The sequence below is a fragment of the Tachypleus tridentatus genome, chromosome 9 (assembly GCF_004210375.1).
Source record: "Tachypleus tridentatus isolate NWPU-2018 chromosome 9, ASM421037v1, whole genome shotgun sequence".
Lineage (NCBI taxonomy): Eukaryota > Metazoa > Arthropoda > Merostomata > Xiphosura > Limulidae > Tachypleus > Tachypleus tridentatus.
Window position 1 is genome coordinate 80,832,277 of NC_134833.1, and position 15,149 is coordinate 80,847,425.

The window sequence follows — 15,149 nt, forward strand, 5'->3', positions numbered from 1 at the left end:
GATTTAAAGAAATTAATAAAGGAGCCTAAAATGAAGGCATCGTGTGAAATAATCCAGCATAGAGCCAAATTATAAAATTTATCACGCAAGCAAACCATTGATCAAAAAAGTGTGAGAACCACTGCTCTAGATGATTTTACTTATGCGCGGAGAAACTCCCACCAAACTGATTTAAATTTTTTTATTGGTAATATTGTTTGTTTTGAATTTCGCGCAAAGCTATTCGAGAACTATCCGCGCTAGCCGTCTCTAATTTAGCAGTGTAAGACTAGAGGGAGGGCAGCGCTATCTCTTGGGCTACTCTTTTACCAACGAATAGTGGGATTGACCGCAACATTATAACGCCCCCACGGCTGAAAGGGCGAGCATGTATGGTGCAACGGGGATTCGAACCCGCGCCCCTCGGATTACGGGTCGAACGCCTTAACCCAGCTGGCCATGCTGGGCCTATTGGTAATATATTTACCATTTAGTTTATATTTTTAAGATTAAGCAGGTTTTGGTCACCATTTCTAAGTTTCAACAGACGTTTTATATTTCTTTGGGTTTCAAGTGATTCTAAAATATATGTTGTAAGGATATCAAGCTATTGTTTTTTTCTGTTTGTTTTTTGGCTTAGAGAATTTGCAAAGACCATCAAACGGCCTTTCGGTATTCGTTACAACCCTTACACGCAGACAGTAGAAATACTCTCGAATACCAGAAAGATTGCTCGTATGGTGAGTGAGCTGAAGGGCGACCTCTGTATCGTCACAGCAGCTCTGAGTAAGATTCATGCGCAGTAGAATATAAACCTGCGCTATATATTAAAGTGTATGTAGTATTTATAATTAAACGTACAATTAATTTACGCAAATAAATTAAAGCTATATTAGTGACGTATGGAAATGTTTGTGTTTTCCCATTTTATGCTTTTATTGAAAGAATAAGTTCAGCATAAGGCCTATAAGCTAGATCAATAGTAGTGTATCACGTTTGCAAATTTTGAGGCTTATAGACGGTTGAAATCTGTGTATTCAATATTTTATATATTTCTTCTAATGATGTGGGTTCAGTGTGTTAGAATTTAGAAAGTAGGAACCAAATTTGAGGAATCAACTGTTCCTGCTTAAATCCCACATCTCAAAACAACAATATAATGTATAACATGTTAAAGATAATCAGTGAAAAGTTAAGCCAATCGTTAACATAACTGTTTTTACAGAGATTGTCACGAATAAAAGTATTTCCCTATACAAAATAAAATACATTGTTCCTTTCTTTCGAAAACAATGAAAACAGGAAATTTTCTGACAACTATGATATTCTTCCTTTTTCTCTTTTGTACACTATAATGAATGTTATTAAAGTTATGAATTGCTTTGGAGAGTAAAAAAAAAAAGACATTATATTATTTTTCAGAGCCTGTCTTTTAGAAATTAAAGAGCAAAATGAAATCCTTAAATATTACATTATATTGTTAAAATAAAAAGGCGACCCATTCTTTGTAAGTTAAGTTTAAAGAACCAATAAAGAATATCAAATAGTTTCACGTTTTGAAAGAAAGTGAAATGCTACTTTTTGAAGAAGTAAATAAAAATCCACGAAACATTAATTGTGTTTGAAAAAAAAATTCAGTTTAGTATTTATTCTGTGACTTCATACTGTTGAATCAAAGATTGTGAGAAGATATTTTCTTTGTTTAAGTAACTTCATTAACTATTACACTGAATATTTAAGAGTTAATATATTAGGCCTATCAGAAGCATAAGGAAGAATATTAAAATATTTTAATTATATACGTGTTTAGGGAAAATTAATACGTTAATTTTTAGAATAAAACAGAAGTAGTAATGAATCTTCAGAATATCAAAATATCATTTATGAATCCTCAATCAAAATGTGACTATATAAATATACATATATATATTCGTTAGATAGAGCTATATTATATATATATGTGTGTGTGTACATATCAACATGTATTTAGTTTCACGGCAATATGTTCTGTATGAAGTGTAATAAGTTATAGTTGATATTTCTAAAATAAATATTAGTATGACAAATTATCAGATATAGAACTAGAAGTGTACACATTAACGATAACTGAGAACAAAAGCTACGTATTTGTTGGTATATGAACATTTCTACAATTATAATAGCAGACAGTGGTGGTACTAAAACTCCAAACCATTACGTTAAAATTAACTTGATGTGGCTTACGCAAATATTTTATGCGACACAGTCTTCCCCTATTATGGACTTTACCAAAACATTGTCAAGTTCTCTGTTTGCAGATATTTATACATGAGCGTCCGTATAATTTATTCCAGATGGGGTAAGTCATAACACAGCCTTGAAGTTTGAATGGGATGCTTTGGCTAATTATAGCTTACTTATGTAAATTAGGTTTCGTCATATATATTTAAATAGTATTGTTTTCTAATATATATGTGAATAAAATATTCGAATACATTTTCTTCTGAAATTCCCGGAAGAGGGGAGGCAAATGTCTCCTTTGTCCCATATAATATACCTTCTTACAAAGTGTTAAGCAATTTTTGAATATCCTTTGACCTAGAGCGGTCATTTAGCGGGTACAGTTTTAACTGTCTCATATCTCAATACAGTTAATTTTTAATAAGGACTACTACGCTTTTATCTCGGGAAATTTGCTTAATCTTTGAACTTTAAGCTAACTTGAATCCCTTTTTAGAATTAAATATTAGTAATACGACACTTGCGGTGCTCCAAAGAGGTGAAGCCATGTATCAAAATATCAGTTTTATGTTTTACTGTTTTTCGTCTTACCAGACAGACGCACTAATTACTTTATCTTCTGAATAATCTTCAAACTTTACCTATATTAATTACTAACCGAAGATTTTGTTATTTGAGTTTATTATATACAGAAGACGTTTCCACTTATTTTAGGTTTTGCGCATTTTCTGCCCTCGTGTAGGTAACGACTAATATCTTACAAACATAGTGAACATAAAGAAATTTGAGACATTAGAAGTTATAGAAGTTTTTGTACCCTTTAATGTATACCCAATCACACACAAAATATCAACAGAACATTTAAAATGACTGTTTTTATTTGTCCAACAACGAACACAACGTGACATTTCTTAGTGCCACCACTACAGTAGGTCATATACCTATGTTAAATGTTATTTAACGTTTATTTCAAAATGTTGTTAATATTATGATATCAACAGTGTAAATGTGTTATATTAAATAAATGTGGATGATTTGTCGTATTATCAGAATTTGTTTGCAAAAATTCCTTGGATGTTTAGAAAAGAAACATCTAAATAATAACAAAGTTCTAAATGTTGTACATTTTAATTTTTCTTGCCTTGTTATGACAACAGATCGTTTTATAACATTCTGCTTTATTCTTTTTTGAGACATATCGCATATATGCAGTATTTGTTTATTTGAATGACGATTTAAGATTTTGTAAGGCCTAAGTTACTGTACTTGACTCTGTAAGTGATTGTGTATTTTTCTTGTGCTTGGATTATAATAAAATTATATTTATCATGCCAAAAATTCTTTAAATGGACTCAAATTTTCCTGATTTATTAAAATCTAACAATTAATATTCATTCTTCTCTTCCTATGGATTGCAGAACTTAGAACATTTAGAAACTAAATATCACTTGACAACATTTTTCACAAGTGTTGAAGTCATCGTTTAATAACTTTAACTAAACAGCTGTAAAAGAAATTGCAACTTCCAAACCTCACGAGAAATAAAGTTTGTTTAAATTTTAGTAATTTTATATTTATCATTTGTCTAGGTATGAATTATCTAAAGGTTATAAGATAATTCAGGTCTGGAACTATTTTATAGTATATATATAAAATAACAACTTTTGTACACATAAATAAAGTGGGACGACCAATAATCACAAAAATCAGATCCAGCTGTTTCGATATAGCGCGTAAATCACTGTGGAAGGTTAAACTGTGTTTTTAACGTGACACTTAAATGTATTTATACTTGTTCTGCTAATTTTTTACATTAATATATTAAGAAGTAAAATTTACATAAATGTGAATTAAACCTATTCATTATTCTATTTTATCATCTTAAATATCGAGTAAATTAGGTATATTATTCATTCGTTTGGTGGCAGTAGAGCATGAAGCTTCACAAAGAGATATGTGTGCCTTGCCCTCCGCGAGTATCGAAACCCGTTTTCTTAGCGTTATAAGTTCGCAAACATACAATTATTCCACTGCCACTGAGGGCAGGTATATCATTCAAAAATGGACAAATTAAACCAATATATAGATATATTTACCAAGTAAATTGAATGTAGAAGAAATACTTAGTATAAACTTGTTGTGAACAGCTAATATACAATCCTTTGCTTATTTGTTGTTGTCAAACGCAAAGCTACAATTTGGGATATTGTGCTGTGCCAACCAGGTTATTTAAACATGGTTTTAAGCATCATAGGTAACTAATCGACAATTTTCATGCAGTAAAAGTTTATACACGACAAACAAAAGCGATCTCTTAATGTGAGAATAAAAGAACATGAGGATCACCGTCGTTGTTTTCATAAAAAACAACAACAAATCAACAGTAGCCTCTCATGTCTATCATACAGATCACATTAAAGAAGTGAACTACAATATATAAAAATAAGCACAATGATATAGGTTTCCAACATGATATAATAGGGAAACAGTTTTTTAGAAACATAAATGACGCAATTAGGCCTAAGGTGCATCTATTCCTAGTAGTTCCGATTTTGAGATGATCAATTATTGACAGTGATTTATTTGATATTTCAAAACTATTCGGGTCTCCTTTTTGTTTTTAGCAGTCGTGTTTTGTTCGTATATAATAAAAAATGGTGTCGTTTGTGATATTATATGTTTAAAGAGCAACACATTTGTCATGTGTAGTAATTCGGTATTCAAACGAAGGAGCCAGAGCAGTAAACAAACACTCAAACGTTGTAACTAAAGCCTGCACTTATCGACAGTGTTTGGAAATTCATTCCATAAACAACAATTTTTTCTGAATAAGTAAAAACATACTGCTGGATAGTTTCGATTACTCAGACACGTTATGTCGGAATTCTAGATCAAAAACTTTAGTTGAACAGATTTACATTGACTGTTCACTTTATTAGGACTTATGTACCCTTTCAGACTGATCTGACCTGCAGATGCAAATTAGATTGATAATATAATGTGCTAGGTGATCCATACAATATATTAATGACTGGGACAAGAAAATATGTAGCAATTCTAACAAATATGGGGTAAAATACATATTATTACAAAGTTGAAAAAGGTATGATAGTTGGTGCGTGTCTAGCAGGTGCTGCAATGGTCAAGATGGTATCATTGGTAAGCTGCTCTGAGATAACAGTCATTCTGCTTTATCGCCAATGACGAAACGTTTATAAAATGCCTTCTGCGTGGAGTGACAGGTGAAGGAGAAAGGCAGTGATAGTGATACAAGGTAGAAAAATTTAACCATCATAAAATAACAGACCAGCTGACAAACATTCAGTGCATGACAAATTACATACATATATATCTGTAACTTGCAATAACGTTTACAATAAATAGTTTATGAGACTAAGAAACTGAATATGTTGTTGCGTATTTTTTTACCTTTAGTACTAGTTATACTGTTGTTTATGTTTGCAACAACTTTGATACATTAAAAACATATGTAATAATAAAATTTGGTCAATATATTGTATTTTCTTAATGCAATTTTTATAAAATTCTAAACACTTATGAATGAAAGTGAAAAAGGAAGCGTAAATTTTATCAACCACACCCTACTGGTTAGGCCTAAAGCTGAGCGGGACTTTTGTCCAACGTTAGGGATCGTCAGATTAGGGAGATTCAACAACCAACACTCGTTGAGACATTACTTGTATTATCAAACTGCACAATCGATAACTGTTTTGGTGTGAACTAGATTAAACTGACAAAGTGTAAATTTTTGTCAATATTACACGAGCAATTTATTACTAAATATTAGTTACATAATATTATTTATTTAACACCAATTATTTATTATTTTTGTTTATTTTTACTTGAAATAACTTTGTCCACCTTTCAGAAAAACTAGCGAAGCTGCAAGCTGGTTTTATTGTGCAAGGTCACATCTAGTAATACGTTTTTTACTCACATTTATTTTGAAGAAACAACTAATTATTATCTTGGAATTAGATTTGTTTCAATAATTGATGCTTTAGATCCACACTACATTTCACTATTCCATATTATCGCTAAAGTATAGATCTTAAACTTTATTTGAAGTGTTATTTTCCTCTAGGAATCAATGGACAGATTTATGTTCGATCGACCGCCTTGCTGCATTACGATTTTACTTTTATTCTGATTCGGTACAGTAAGTGATTGGATTTCACTTGTTATTTATAGGTTTCTTTTTGAAGTTAGCAAAAGTGAGATCGGTATTCTTGCGAATCGAACAACTTTCGTTCTCATTTCCCCTCGGAATAGATTTAGCAAAAATTCTCTTAGAAAATGGAAACCAGTGTGGAATTTTTTTTTTAAAGAAAGGAAATCGAAGACTCTGTACTTCCTATCTGGACTGAGTCTGCGAAACAATGTAGGATATTTTCTTTATAACGTGTTTTTAGCAACGTGCATCAAAACAAGCAAAATAAACAAATTGCGTAACTTGCTGATATAACTGGGATTCCGTAAGTTAGAAGCATTAAAAATGTAGCTAAATATTTTTCTGACTGGAAAACTATCATCATTAGAAGCGAAATGTTTTACAAGCTTGTTGTTTGTATAAATAGATTATGTGTCATACATAGTGGCACAGCGGTATCTCTATAGACTCACACCTCCAGAAACCGGGTTTTGATACACACATAGCCTGTTGTGTAGCCTAGTGCTTAATTCCAAACAAACAAAAGAAACACTAATTTATATAAGTTCAACTTGGACATTCTAAGAAGCTACATATACCACCCCACGAAGAAGATCGTTGAAAACAAATTAGTACGCCTGAAGAATGTTCATCAGGTTCAATGGTATTTTAAGTTCATGTTTGTTAAATAATTTAAAATAAGTCAAAATCTGGTGTTCACATGATAATTTTTCTTGAGCTGGTCTTTTGCCGACGAATAATGAGATTGGCCGTCACATTATAACGTCCCCACGACTCAAAAAGCTGCGGATTCGAACACTCGATCCGCCGATTATGAGTCGAGCGCCTTAACCACCTGGCCACGCCGGTCCCGTCTTAAATGCTACTACATTTTCTTTAAATCACTTCTATATAAATTTCTGTAGTATTAACCGCATGAACTGTAAAATATTTGTATGTTTTTCTGTTGACACGCTACATATTTCATTGTAATATTTGTGTTTTTCTGTAAACACACTACACATTTTACTGTCATATTTCAGAGTTTTATTTAAACTCTGGCAATAGTGTGTTTGAAAAACAATGCATTAAATGAGGACGTGCCAAATTCCATTATTGTGAAAAATGGTACTCTAGTAGTGTTGGTCAATGCATAAGGTATTTGTACTAAGACTAGCGTTAACTAATATTCCATTTGTCGTCGGCTTCACATATTTTAGTAACGATCTCCTCGTGGCATTAAAACGATAGTATTCAAATTACTGCCAAACTCCATTTATTTGTGCGACTACTCATCCATTTCCATTCAATCATTGGTGAGTCAGTCTGAGTTTTTCTGCCAAATTTAACTGACATTGATTTAACCAGCTCTTCACTACAACTTACGACACTTGGCAGACATGCAGATAACCTTGCTTTAGGTATAGGGTGTCTGGTCACTTTATCAGCTTGACCTTAACTGCAGATGTAAATTAGGTTAATCAAATGATGCTTCAGGTGATTCCACGCAGCACTAAGTGATGAGACAAGAACAGCTGCAGTCAGTCCAATAGACATAGGGAGAGGCGTTCAAAAGAGGTATGATACTGGATGCACATCAGGCATGTGCCACATTGGCTAAAACGTTTTCATGAGTAGGTCGATCGAAAACATCGATCAATGGAGAAAGTTGAATATAATCTCTGCTGCGAGAGGGGGTTATGGATGAGTACAAATACTTAATTACAGAAAGAGGTGAAAGACTGTTAGACAGGATGGTAATGTCTGACCTTGTAAAAAACGTTGCAACAATTGATCTATAGCAATAGGAGATAATTGCGTAACCTACTGGATTAGGTTAAAAATGCTTCTAATGGTATAAGTAAAACAGATATTGGAATAATATGGACAAATGAAATGTAGGGCAGTCCAAAGAATCATACTTTTTCCTTTTTTACAAACGAGAGAGAAAAGAGATTTGAGAAAAAGATATAAACATAACTAATCTGTCTCGTGAGTACCCAATACCCAGGCTTCTAGTGGCGGAGGTTTGGACTAAGACATGTTTTTTCTGGCATACCTTGGACGCTTTGTTTCATTTAGGTAGCAGAACGAATGCCACAACTTAACTCAGCATCACTTATAACAAAGTGTTTTTCGTGATGTTTCGTGTACACAGTGATAAGGAATAAATTTGGCAGATATACTAACCATTTCTATTTTCTAACTAGCTCGCTCCATGAGCTACAATATTAATGACGTAATGAGGAAAACCACGCAAGACACTTTCCAAACATCTTGTGGAATCTATATTACGTCGTATCATGGCTTTTATTATAACAAAAGTACCCAGAAGGTAAAAACAGGGTTTCGACATCCGTGGTTGTCAGAGCACAGATAGCCCATTGTGTAGCTTTGTGCTTAATTAAAAAACGACGGCAACAACAATAATTATAGTGTCCTGTTATATTAAAATTGATTCAATTCAGTTTGCGATTGTGCTGCTATCTAGTAGTGAATACAAAAACTATAACTTAATTAACGTTCTTCAATCCTCTGCGTTTTTTGTTTCTAACTCGGTTATTTTTTATTGTTATTTCATCGCCTTGGAAAATTCTTTTTATTGCTTACTTTGTTATCGTCAGTTAATTTTTTTTTTAGTTTTAATAACACGATTTTCTCTTCTTTTATTTTCAGGACTATCTAATTTTATTTGCATTTGCTATTCTTTGTCAGTCCTCGGAATAATCTATACATAAATTAAAATGTTTTTCGGGTTTGTTTTTTTCAGCTCTTAAATACAAAATACCAATTTTAAGGACTTCCATACTTAAATACAAATCTAACAGAGTCTTTCCCACGTGTTTCTTTTTGCGATATCATTTTATTCCACATTCTCACATGTTGGGACAACAGTATGTCTTCGAATTTACAATGCTAGAAACTTAGTTTTGATACCTTTAGTGGACAAAGCACAGATATTCCATTGTGCATCTTTGTGCTTAACTAAAAACAACTACAATTATCACGTGTACTTTAATTAATGATGTATAAGCAGACTGTCCTGTGGGAGATAAATCTTAACATACCTTTAGATCCGCAGTCAAAGTTCTATCTTTTGCCAATTTAATAATATAGTTTATACTTCAAAGTATCTTTTTACTTATTGTCATATTTTAAAATATACAAGTAAGTCCACCTGGTGATAATACAAAAGTAAAAACTTTATTTTATCAGTGCAATTTTTACTTTGAGCAGTTTTATAAAGCATGCTTTAAACGTTTGGATAAATAGATAACACTGTGTAACATAAATTTTGTTCCTATATAGTATTTGTTATTTCTTAATTGCTTATGTTGTAAAAGTACAGAAAATAACCATTATTCCCTTTAAACTTTGCTTTTGTGACCTGGATAATGAAATTTAGAAACTAACCTACTTTCTATGTAAAAAAAAGGGCAAATTTGCACATTTTCATTTACATAAGGTCTGAATGAAACAACATATGAATCAAGATTTATATTATTTATACTAAACTTATACAAAAATGAACAAAAATGTTTAGAAGAAACTTTATAAGAAATAGTAAGTGGTTTAACAGCATATTGTGATTATATTATTGGAACACATTAACAAAACTATTTACTTGTAACTTGTCTTAACGAATTACTACCGTAGTTATACACATAAAGAAGAATTTTATGAATAATCAAACATGCTACATTTTTCGACTGATATTTGCTTTAATATGTCGCCAGTTTTAAAAAGGTTCGAAAATACTTTGGGGTGAAAGTATCTAGTCTTACGCTACTAAATTAGGGACGGCTAGCGCAGATAGCCCTCGTATAGCTTTGCGCATAATTAAAAAAAAACAGAAAATATCTGGATGAACGTAATTTGGATTTTATGATTCCTTCTATTTCTAGAAATCAAGCGTAACTCGACGTAACGTGATGTGATAACAACGACTTTATACAGGTTAGATACTGAGCATTTTATGTAAAGGAATACTGTTACAAACGATTATAAATTCTTTTTAACGATTCAGTTTTTTGTTGTTGTTCTTGTTAGCCATTTGTGTCAAATACTCAAAAACTAATAACACTAACCGTCTCTTATTTTGAAGACTAAAGGAAAATAAGCTAATTAACAGCAGCAATCGTCAATTTTGGACTGTTATTGTCTAAATGAACAATGTAATTTGACAGACACAGTTATAAAGCATCCACGGTCACAAAATGCGCAATGTGAATTTTTTTTTCGGAGTAACGAGACGCTAATGATAGACCAGCAGGTACATACATAGCCCAGTACACTAACCATTACGACATGGTTAGTCCAAAAAGATTCAGGTGCCATTGGGACCTATTAGTAACGTTAGTGGTGGCTTAAGGTTCAGTTTAGCATGGGGAAACGGATATCACCGTCTACTAATAGGCTGTGTATAAGAGTACTTGTATTCATAAATCTGTAAAAAATTAGGATTTAAAAAAGATGTTGACATCTTATTTTAAAGGATCGCATCTCACACATTTGACAGTACTTTTGTGAGAAACAAAATATTGCAGTTTAACGTGTTTTTTTTTAACTCACTAGTGCGAGGTCTTCCAATTAGCCACGTTCCGAAACACCCACTTTTACAATTGTGGGTAGTTTTATTGTTATTATTTGCCTATTCGTGTTTTTCGCGTGCGACTCGTAATTTGAGGGTCGCGGGTTCGCATCCCTGTCGCGCCAAACATGCTCGCCCTTTCAGCCGTGGGGACGTTATAATGTGCGGTCAATCCTACTATTCGTTGGTAAAAGAGTAGCCCAAGAGTTGGCGGTGGGTGGTGATGACTAGTTGCCTTCCCTCTAGTCTTACACTGTTAAATTAGGGACGGCTAGCGAAGATAGCCCTCGAGTATCTTTGCTCGAAATTAAAAAAAAACAAGAATCCAACAAAATCAAAGAATAAAAATTCACTGGTACTATTATACACTAATGAATTTCAAGGATAAAATTCATTTGAATAGAAAATAGCTTATGTGTTTCCACTTAAAAAAACCAGCATCAAGGAATTTACGTAAAAGTTAGATAAAATATTTAAATCAATGTTAACATTTCTTAAAATTCAAAACATATTTTTTCAGTTAAAATTTTGCAAGGTAGCTACTAAGTATTTGATAAAACATTTATGATTATAAAAAAATAAGTCAATGGCATTATTTCCGGAATTTTAAAATTAATTTTTCGTCAAACGTAATGGATAGAAAACACATTTTTCCGTGTTTAATACTAATAGCTTTCTAGTATAATGTTCCATGGTAAAAAAAAATTGAGAAATGTTCACCATCAGTGGTGTTATTTCTGTTAATGAAACTTAGATCTGTTGAACACCTGATAGACGTTTTTGTAAATTATATGTTAATGAAAATAATCACATTATAAAACATTATTTAGTTTAACTTAATATATTTCTAACAAACCAATGATTCCAAAACTCAAATAGTGTACTACATCCTTAAGCCTTACGTAGTTGGTCTGGCATGGTCAGGTGGTTAGAGTGCTCGACTCCCTATCACAATAAACATGCTCGCTCTTTCAGCCGTGGGGGGCGTTATAATCCCACTATGCGTTGGTAAAAAAATATCCCAAGAGTTGGCGGTGGGTGGTGATGACTAGTTGCCTTCCCTCTAGTTTTACACTGCTACATTAGGGACGGTTAGAGCATATAGCCCTCGAACAGCTTTGCGCGAAATTAGAGAAAACAAACGAACAACAAAAAAAAATTTTGTGTAGTTAAATACACACAGTTTACCTTACTAACTTAGGGCTAGTTTACTAATTTAAAACTGTCAGAGTTTAGCACTTCTAAGTACACTTTTATACTTTTTTAAGCCAGCCATAATCCATAAACTTAAGTTTTTTGTTTAGCTTACTACAGTATTAGGGTTGTCACAGACATTCATTAAAAAGGTTACATGACTCGGCATTGGCAGGTGGCAAGGATACTTGATTGGCAACCTGAGAATCGCGGGTACGAGCCCCCATCTCACCAAACATGTTCGTCCTTTCAGCTGTGGGGGCGTAATAATGTGATGCTTAATCTCACTATTCATTGGCAAAAGAGTAGCACAAGAGTTGGCTGTAGATAATGGTGACTACTTGCCTTCCTTCTATTCTTTTACATGGGCCCGGCATGGCCAGGTGGGTTAAGGCGTTGGACTCGTAATCCGAGGGTCACAAGTTCGAATCTCGGTCGTACCAAACATTCTTGCCCTTTCAGCCGTGGGGGCGTTATAATGTGATGATCAATCCCATTATGTGTTGGTAAAAGAGTTGGCGGTGGGTGGTGATAACCAGCTGCCTTGATTGTTATAATTGTTATAAACATTAGTGAAACTGTTCATCATTAAAATATTTTGTGAATAAAGTTCGTCAACTTTTTCCCTTTTTTTATTAATCAAAGCTTCCCATTGTGAAAATCAAACAAAATGTTCACCGAATTTTGTGCAAAATTCAGCAATATTTTTATCATTATTATTATTATCATGTACACAGAGAACTACTTTTTATATTTGATTCATATTTTTATGCGTATGCAAGATGAGAGTGATAAAAACTTGCCCAACTACACTTGTTTTCTGTCTCTGTACGTCTTAACTGCTTGTTTTAGACACTTTACAATGTTATAAATTAATAGTTTAAGTCCTCCGACACAGTACAGGTGGAGTTTTGTAATGAGTTCTGTTTTTTTGGTAAAGTGGGTGTTAGAGAGAACAAGATTCCAAACAAATATATATCAACGACTATTTTTCAAGACAAGAACTAATGTTTGTGAAGAACCTATAACGCAGAACCAGACACAATTTTCAGCTCAATATCAGCGTTTTAATCCTTGGAATGATGACTAAGATAACTCGATTTCAGGTTCTGATAACTCATACCGTGAGAGAATTTTCAAGTTCAGTATTTCAGACCGACATTTTAAGGTTTACTTAATTGGTTAAAGATACAATAATGTTCCTTTTTATAAAAAAAAAGCAGTATAAGTGTTTTATCTTTGTCACTGTGTTTATTATATCACTATCAATTTCTACTTTTTCGATCCTTACAGCTGTGTGAAAGCTCCAAGAACATATCCATGTTATAACAGAAGAAAATGGTAAAAACAACAGATTAAACAGATTAAAAGGAAAAAAAAGTGGAAAAATATTAAGATACTCGATGAAGAAAAAAATTTATCTCGTAATAAACATGTTTGAAATAACTAGAGTAATACATAATTAATATCAAAATAACAACCTCTCAACTGAACAAATAAGTAAAAATGAATTTATTTCACAGATATGTTTTTTGAAAATACTTATAATTTATAGTCTATTAATTATTAAAGTGAGTCCCACTTGACCGCGAAAGTTATTTCTAACACAGACAACAAAGGCAATTTTCAGACCAGTATCAACATAGAAATTCTTGGAAAGAAGATTAAAATAAATCGTTTTCAGACTCTATTAACTCAATATGAGAGGACTTGCAAGATCATGGATTGGATCGTGCTCAGGATGTATCATGGCTTCTTTTGAACTTTAATATCTGTGTGGGCTGCTAGAATAACAACTCATTTATAAATAACACGAACTTATTACGTTGTGATGGCAATGTAAAAGCTTCTTTGTTGGACGTATCTTATCATTTTACTGTCAGAAAACAAAACCAAATAGAACTATACGTAGCTGGTATAGCTTGTGATGATTTTAATGTGAAAGTTAATATTTATAAGAATGATATTCCAAATCCCTGCTTGTCTTGAAACTTCCTCCACTGTAGATAGTGCTCGGTTTGATGGCCATAATTATGCGTTATTTCTCAATACATTAGTTTTAGTTGTAATAGGTTCATGCGAAAGATGACAAAGTCAGTTTTAAATCACACATATTGACAAACTTTCCACAGACACTCTACTGTTCGTGAACGTTGCCTTACCAGACCGCATTTAAATAGACTTAAGGAATGACTCCATTTCAACTTCTTTAACAAACCTGACATGTTGTAGTCGAATGAGTTAATTGTAACATAGCTTCATTTAACCTATGAAGAGACCGATAGTTTGTTAAGTACACAAAGCTGTAATCAAGTCTATGAAATTGAACAATGATTTTAATGAAAATATTTAGTATCAGTCGGTTAAAGCATAAACTAAAATACATAAGTATCTTTTTTTTTAATTTCGCGCAAAGCTACACAAGATCTATCAGCACTAGCCGTCCCTCATTTAGCAGTGTAAGACTATAGAGAAGGCAGCTAGTCATCACCATCCACCGCCAACTCTTGGGCTACTCTTTTACCATCGAATAGTGGGATTGACCATCACATTATAACGCCCCCACCGCTGAAAGGGCGAGCATGTTTGGTGTGACCGCGATTCGAACCCGCCACCCTCATTCAGATTACGAGTCGAACGCCTAAACCCACCTAGCCATGCCAGGCTTCTGTAAGTGTCACCTTTTAAATTAATTTGTACATACAACTGAAAATAACAACATCAAGTTTCGAGTAAGAGTTTTACTTTTGCAGGAAATGGCGAATGTTTTAAATATTTAAACATCTGATGTTTCTACATATGTTTTGTTTACTAATGGATTATATCAAACTGTATTCGTGTATTAAAGTACAACCGTTACTATGATATTTTTTCGTCAGGTGTTGCTATTCGGATCTGCTGACGGTACAAACTTTACTTCCCAACTACGTGCTGTCTAACACGTGCTCTAAGCTAAGTCTATCCACAGATGTCACAGAATTTGCCTTGCAAAGA

At 32.9% G+C, this 15,149-nt stretch overlaps 1 protein-coding gene across 1 annotated transcript in view; it reads left to right on the top strand.

Moving 5' to 3' along the window:
* The window catches only part of LOC143225598 (tryptophan 5-hydroxylase 1-like), a 43,318-nt gene extending 39,792 nt beyond the window's left edge, over nucleotides 1–3,526 (top strand). Inside the window, exon 13 of the mRNA XM_076455325.1 lies at nucleotides 620–3,526. Within this exon, the coding sequence (XP_076311440.1) occupies nucleotides 620–785 (166 nt within the window). The 3' untranslated portion in view covers nucleotides 786–3,526. The remainder of the gene's footprint in view (nucleotides 1–619) is intronic.
* The last annotated feature ends 11,623 nt before the right edge of the window (nucleotides 3,527–15,149 follow it).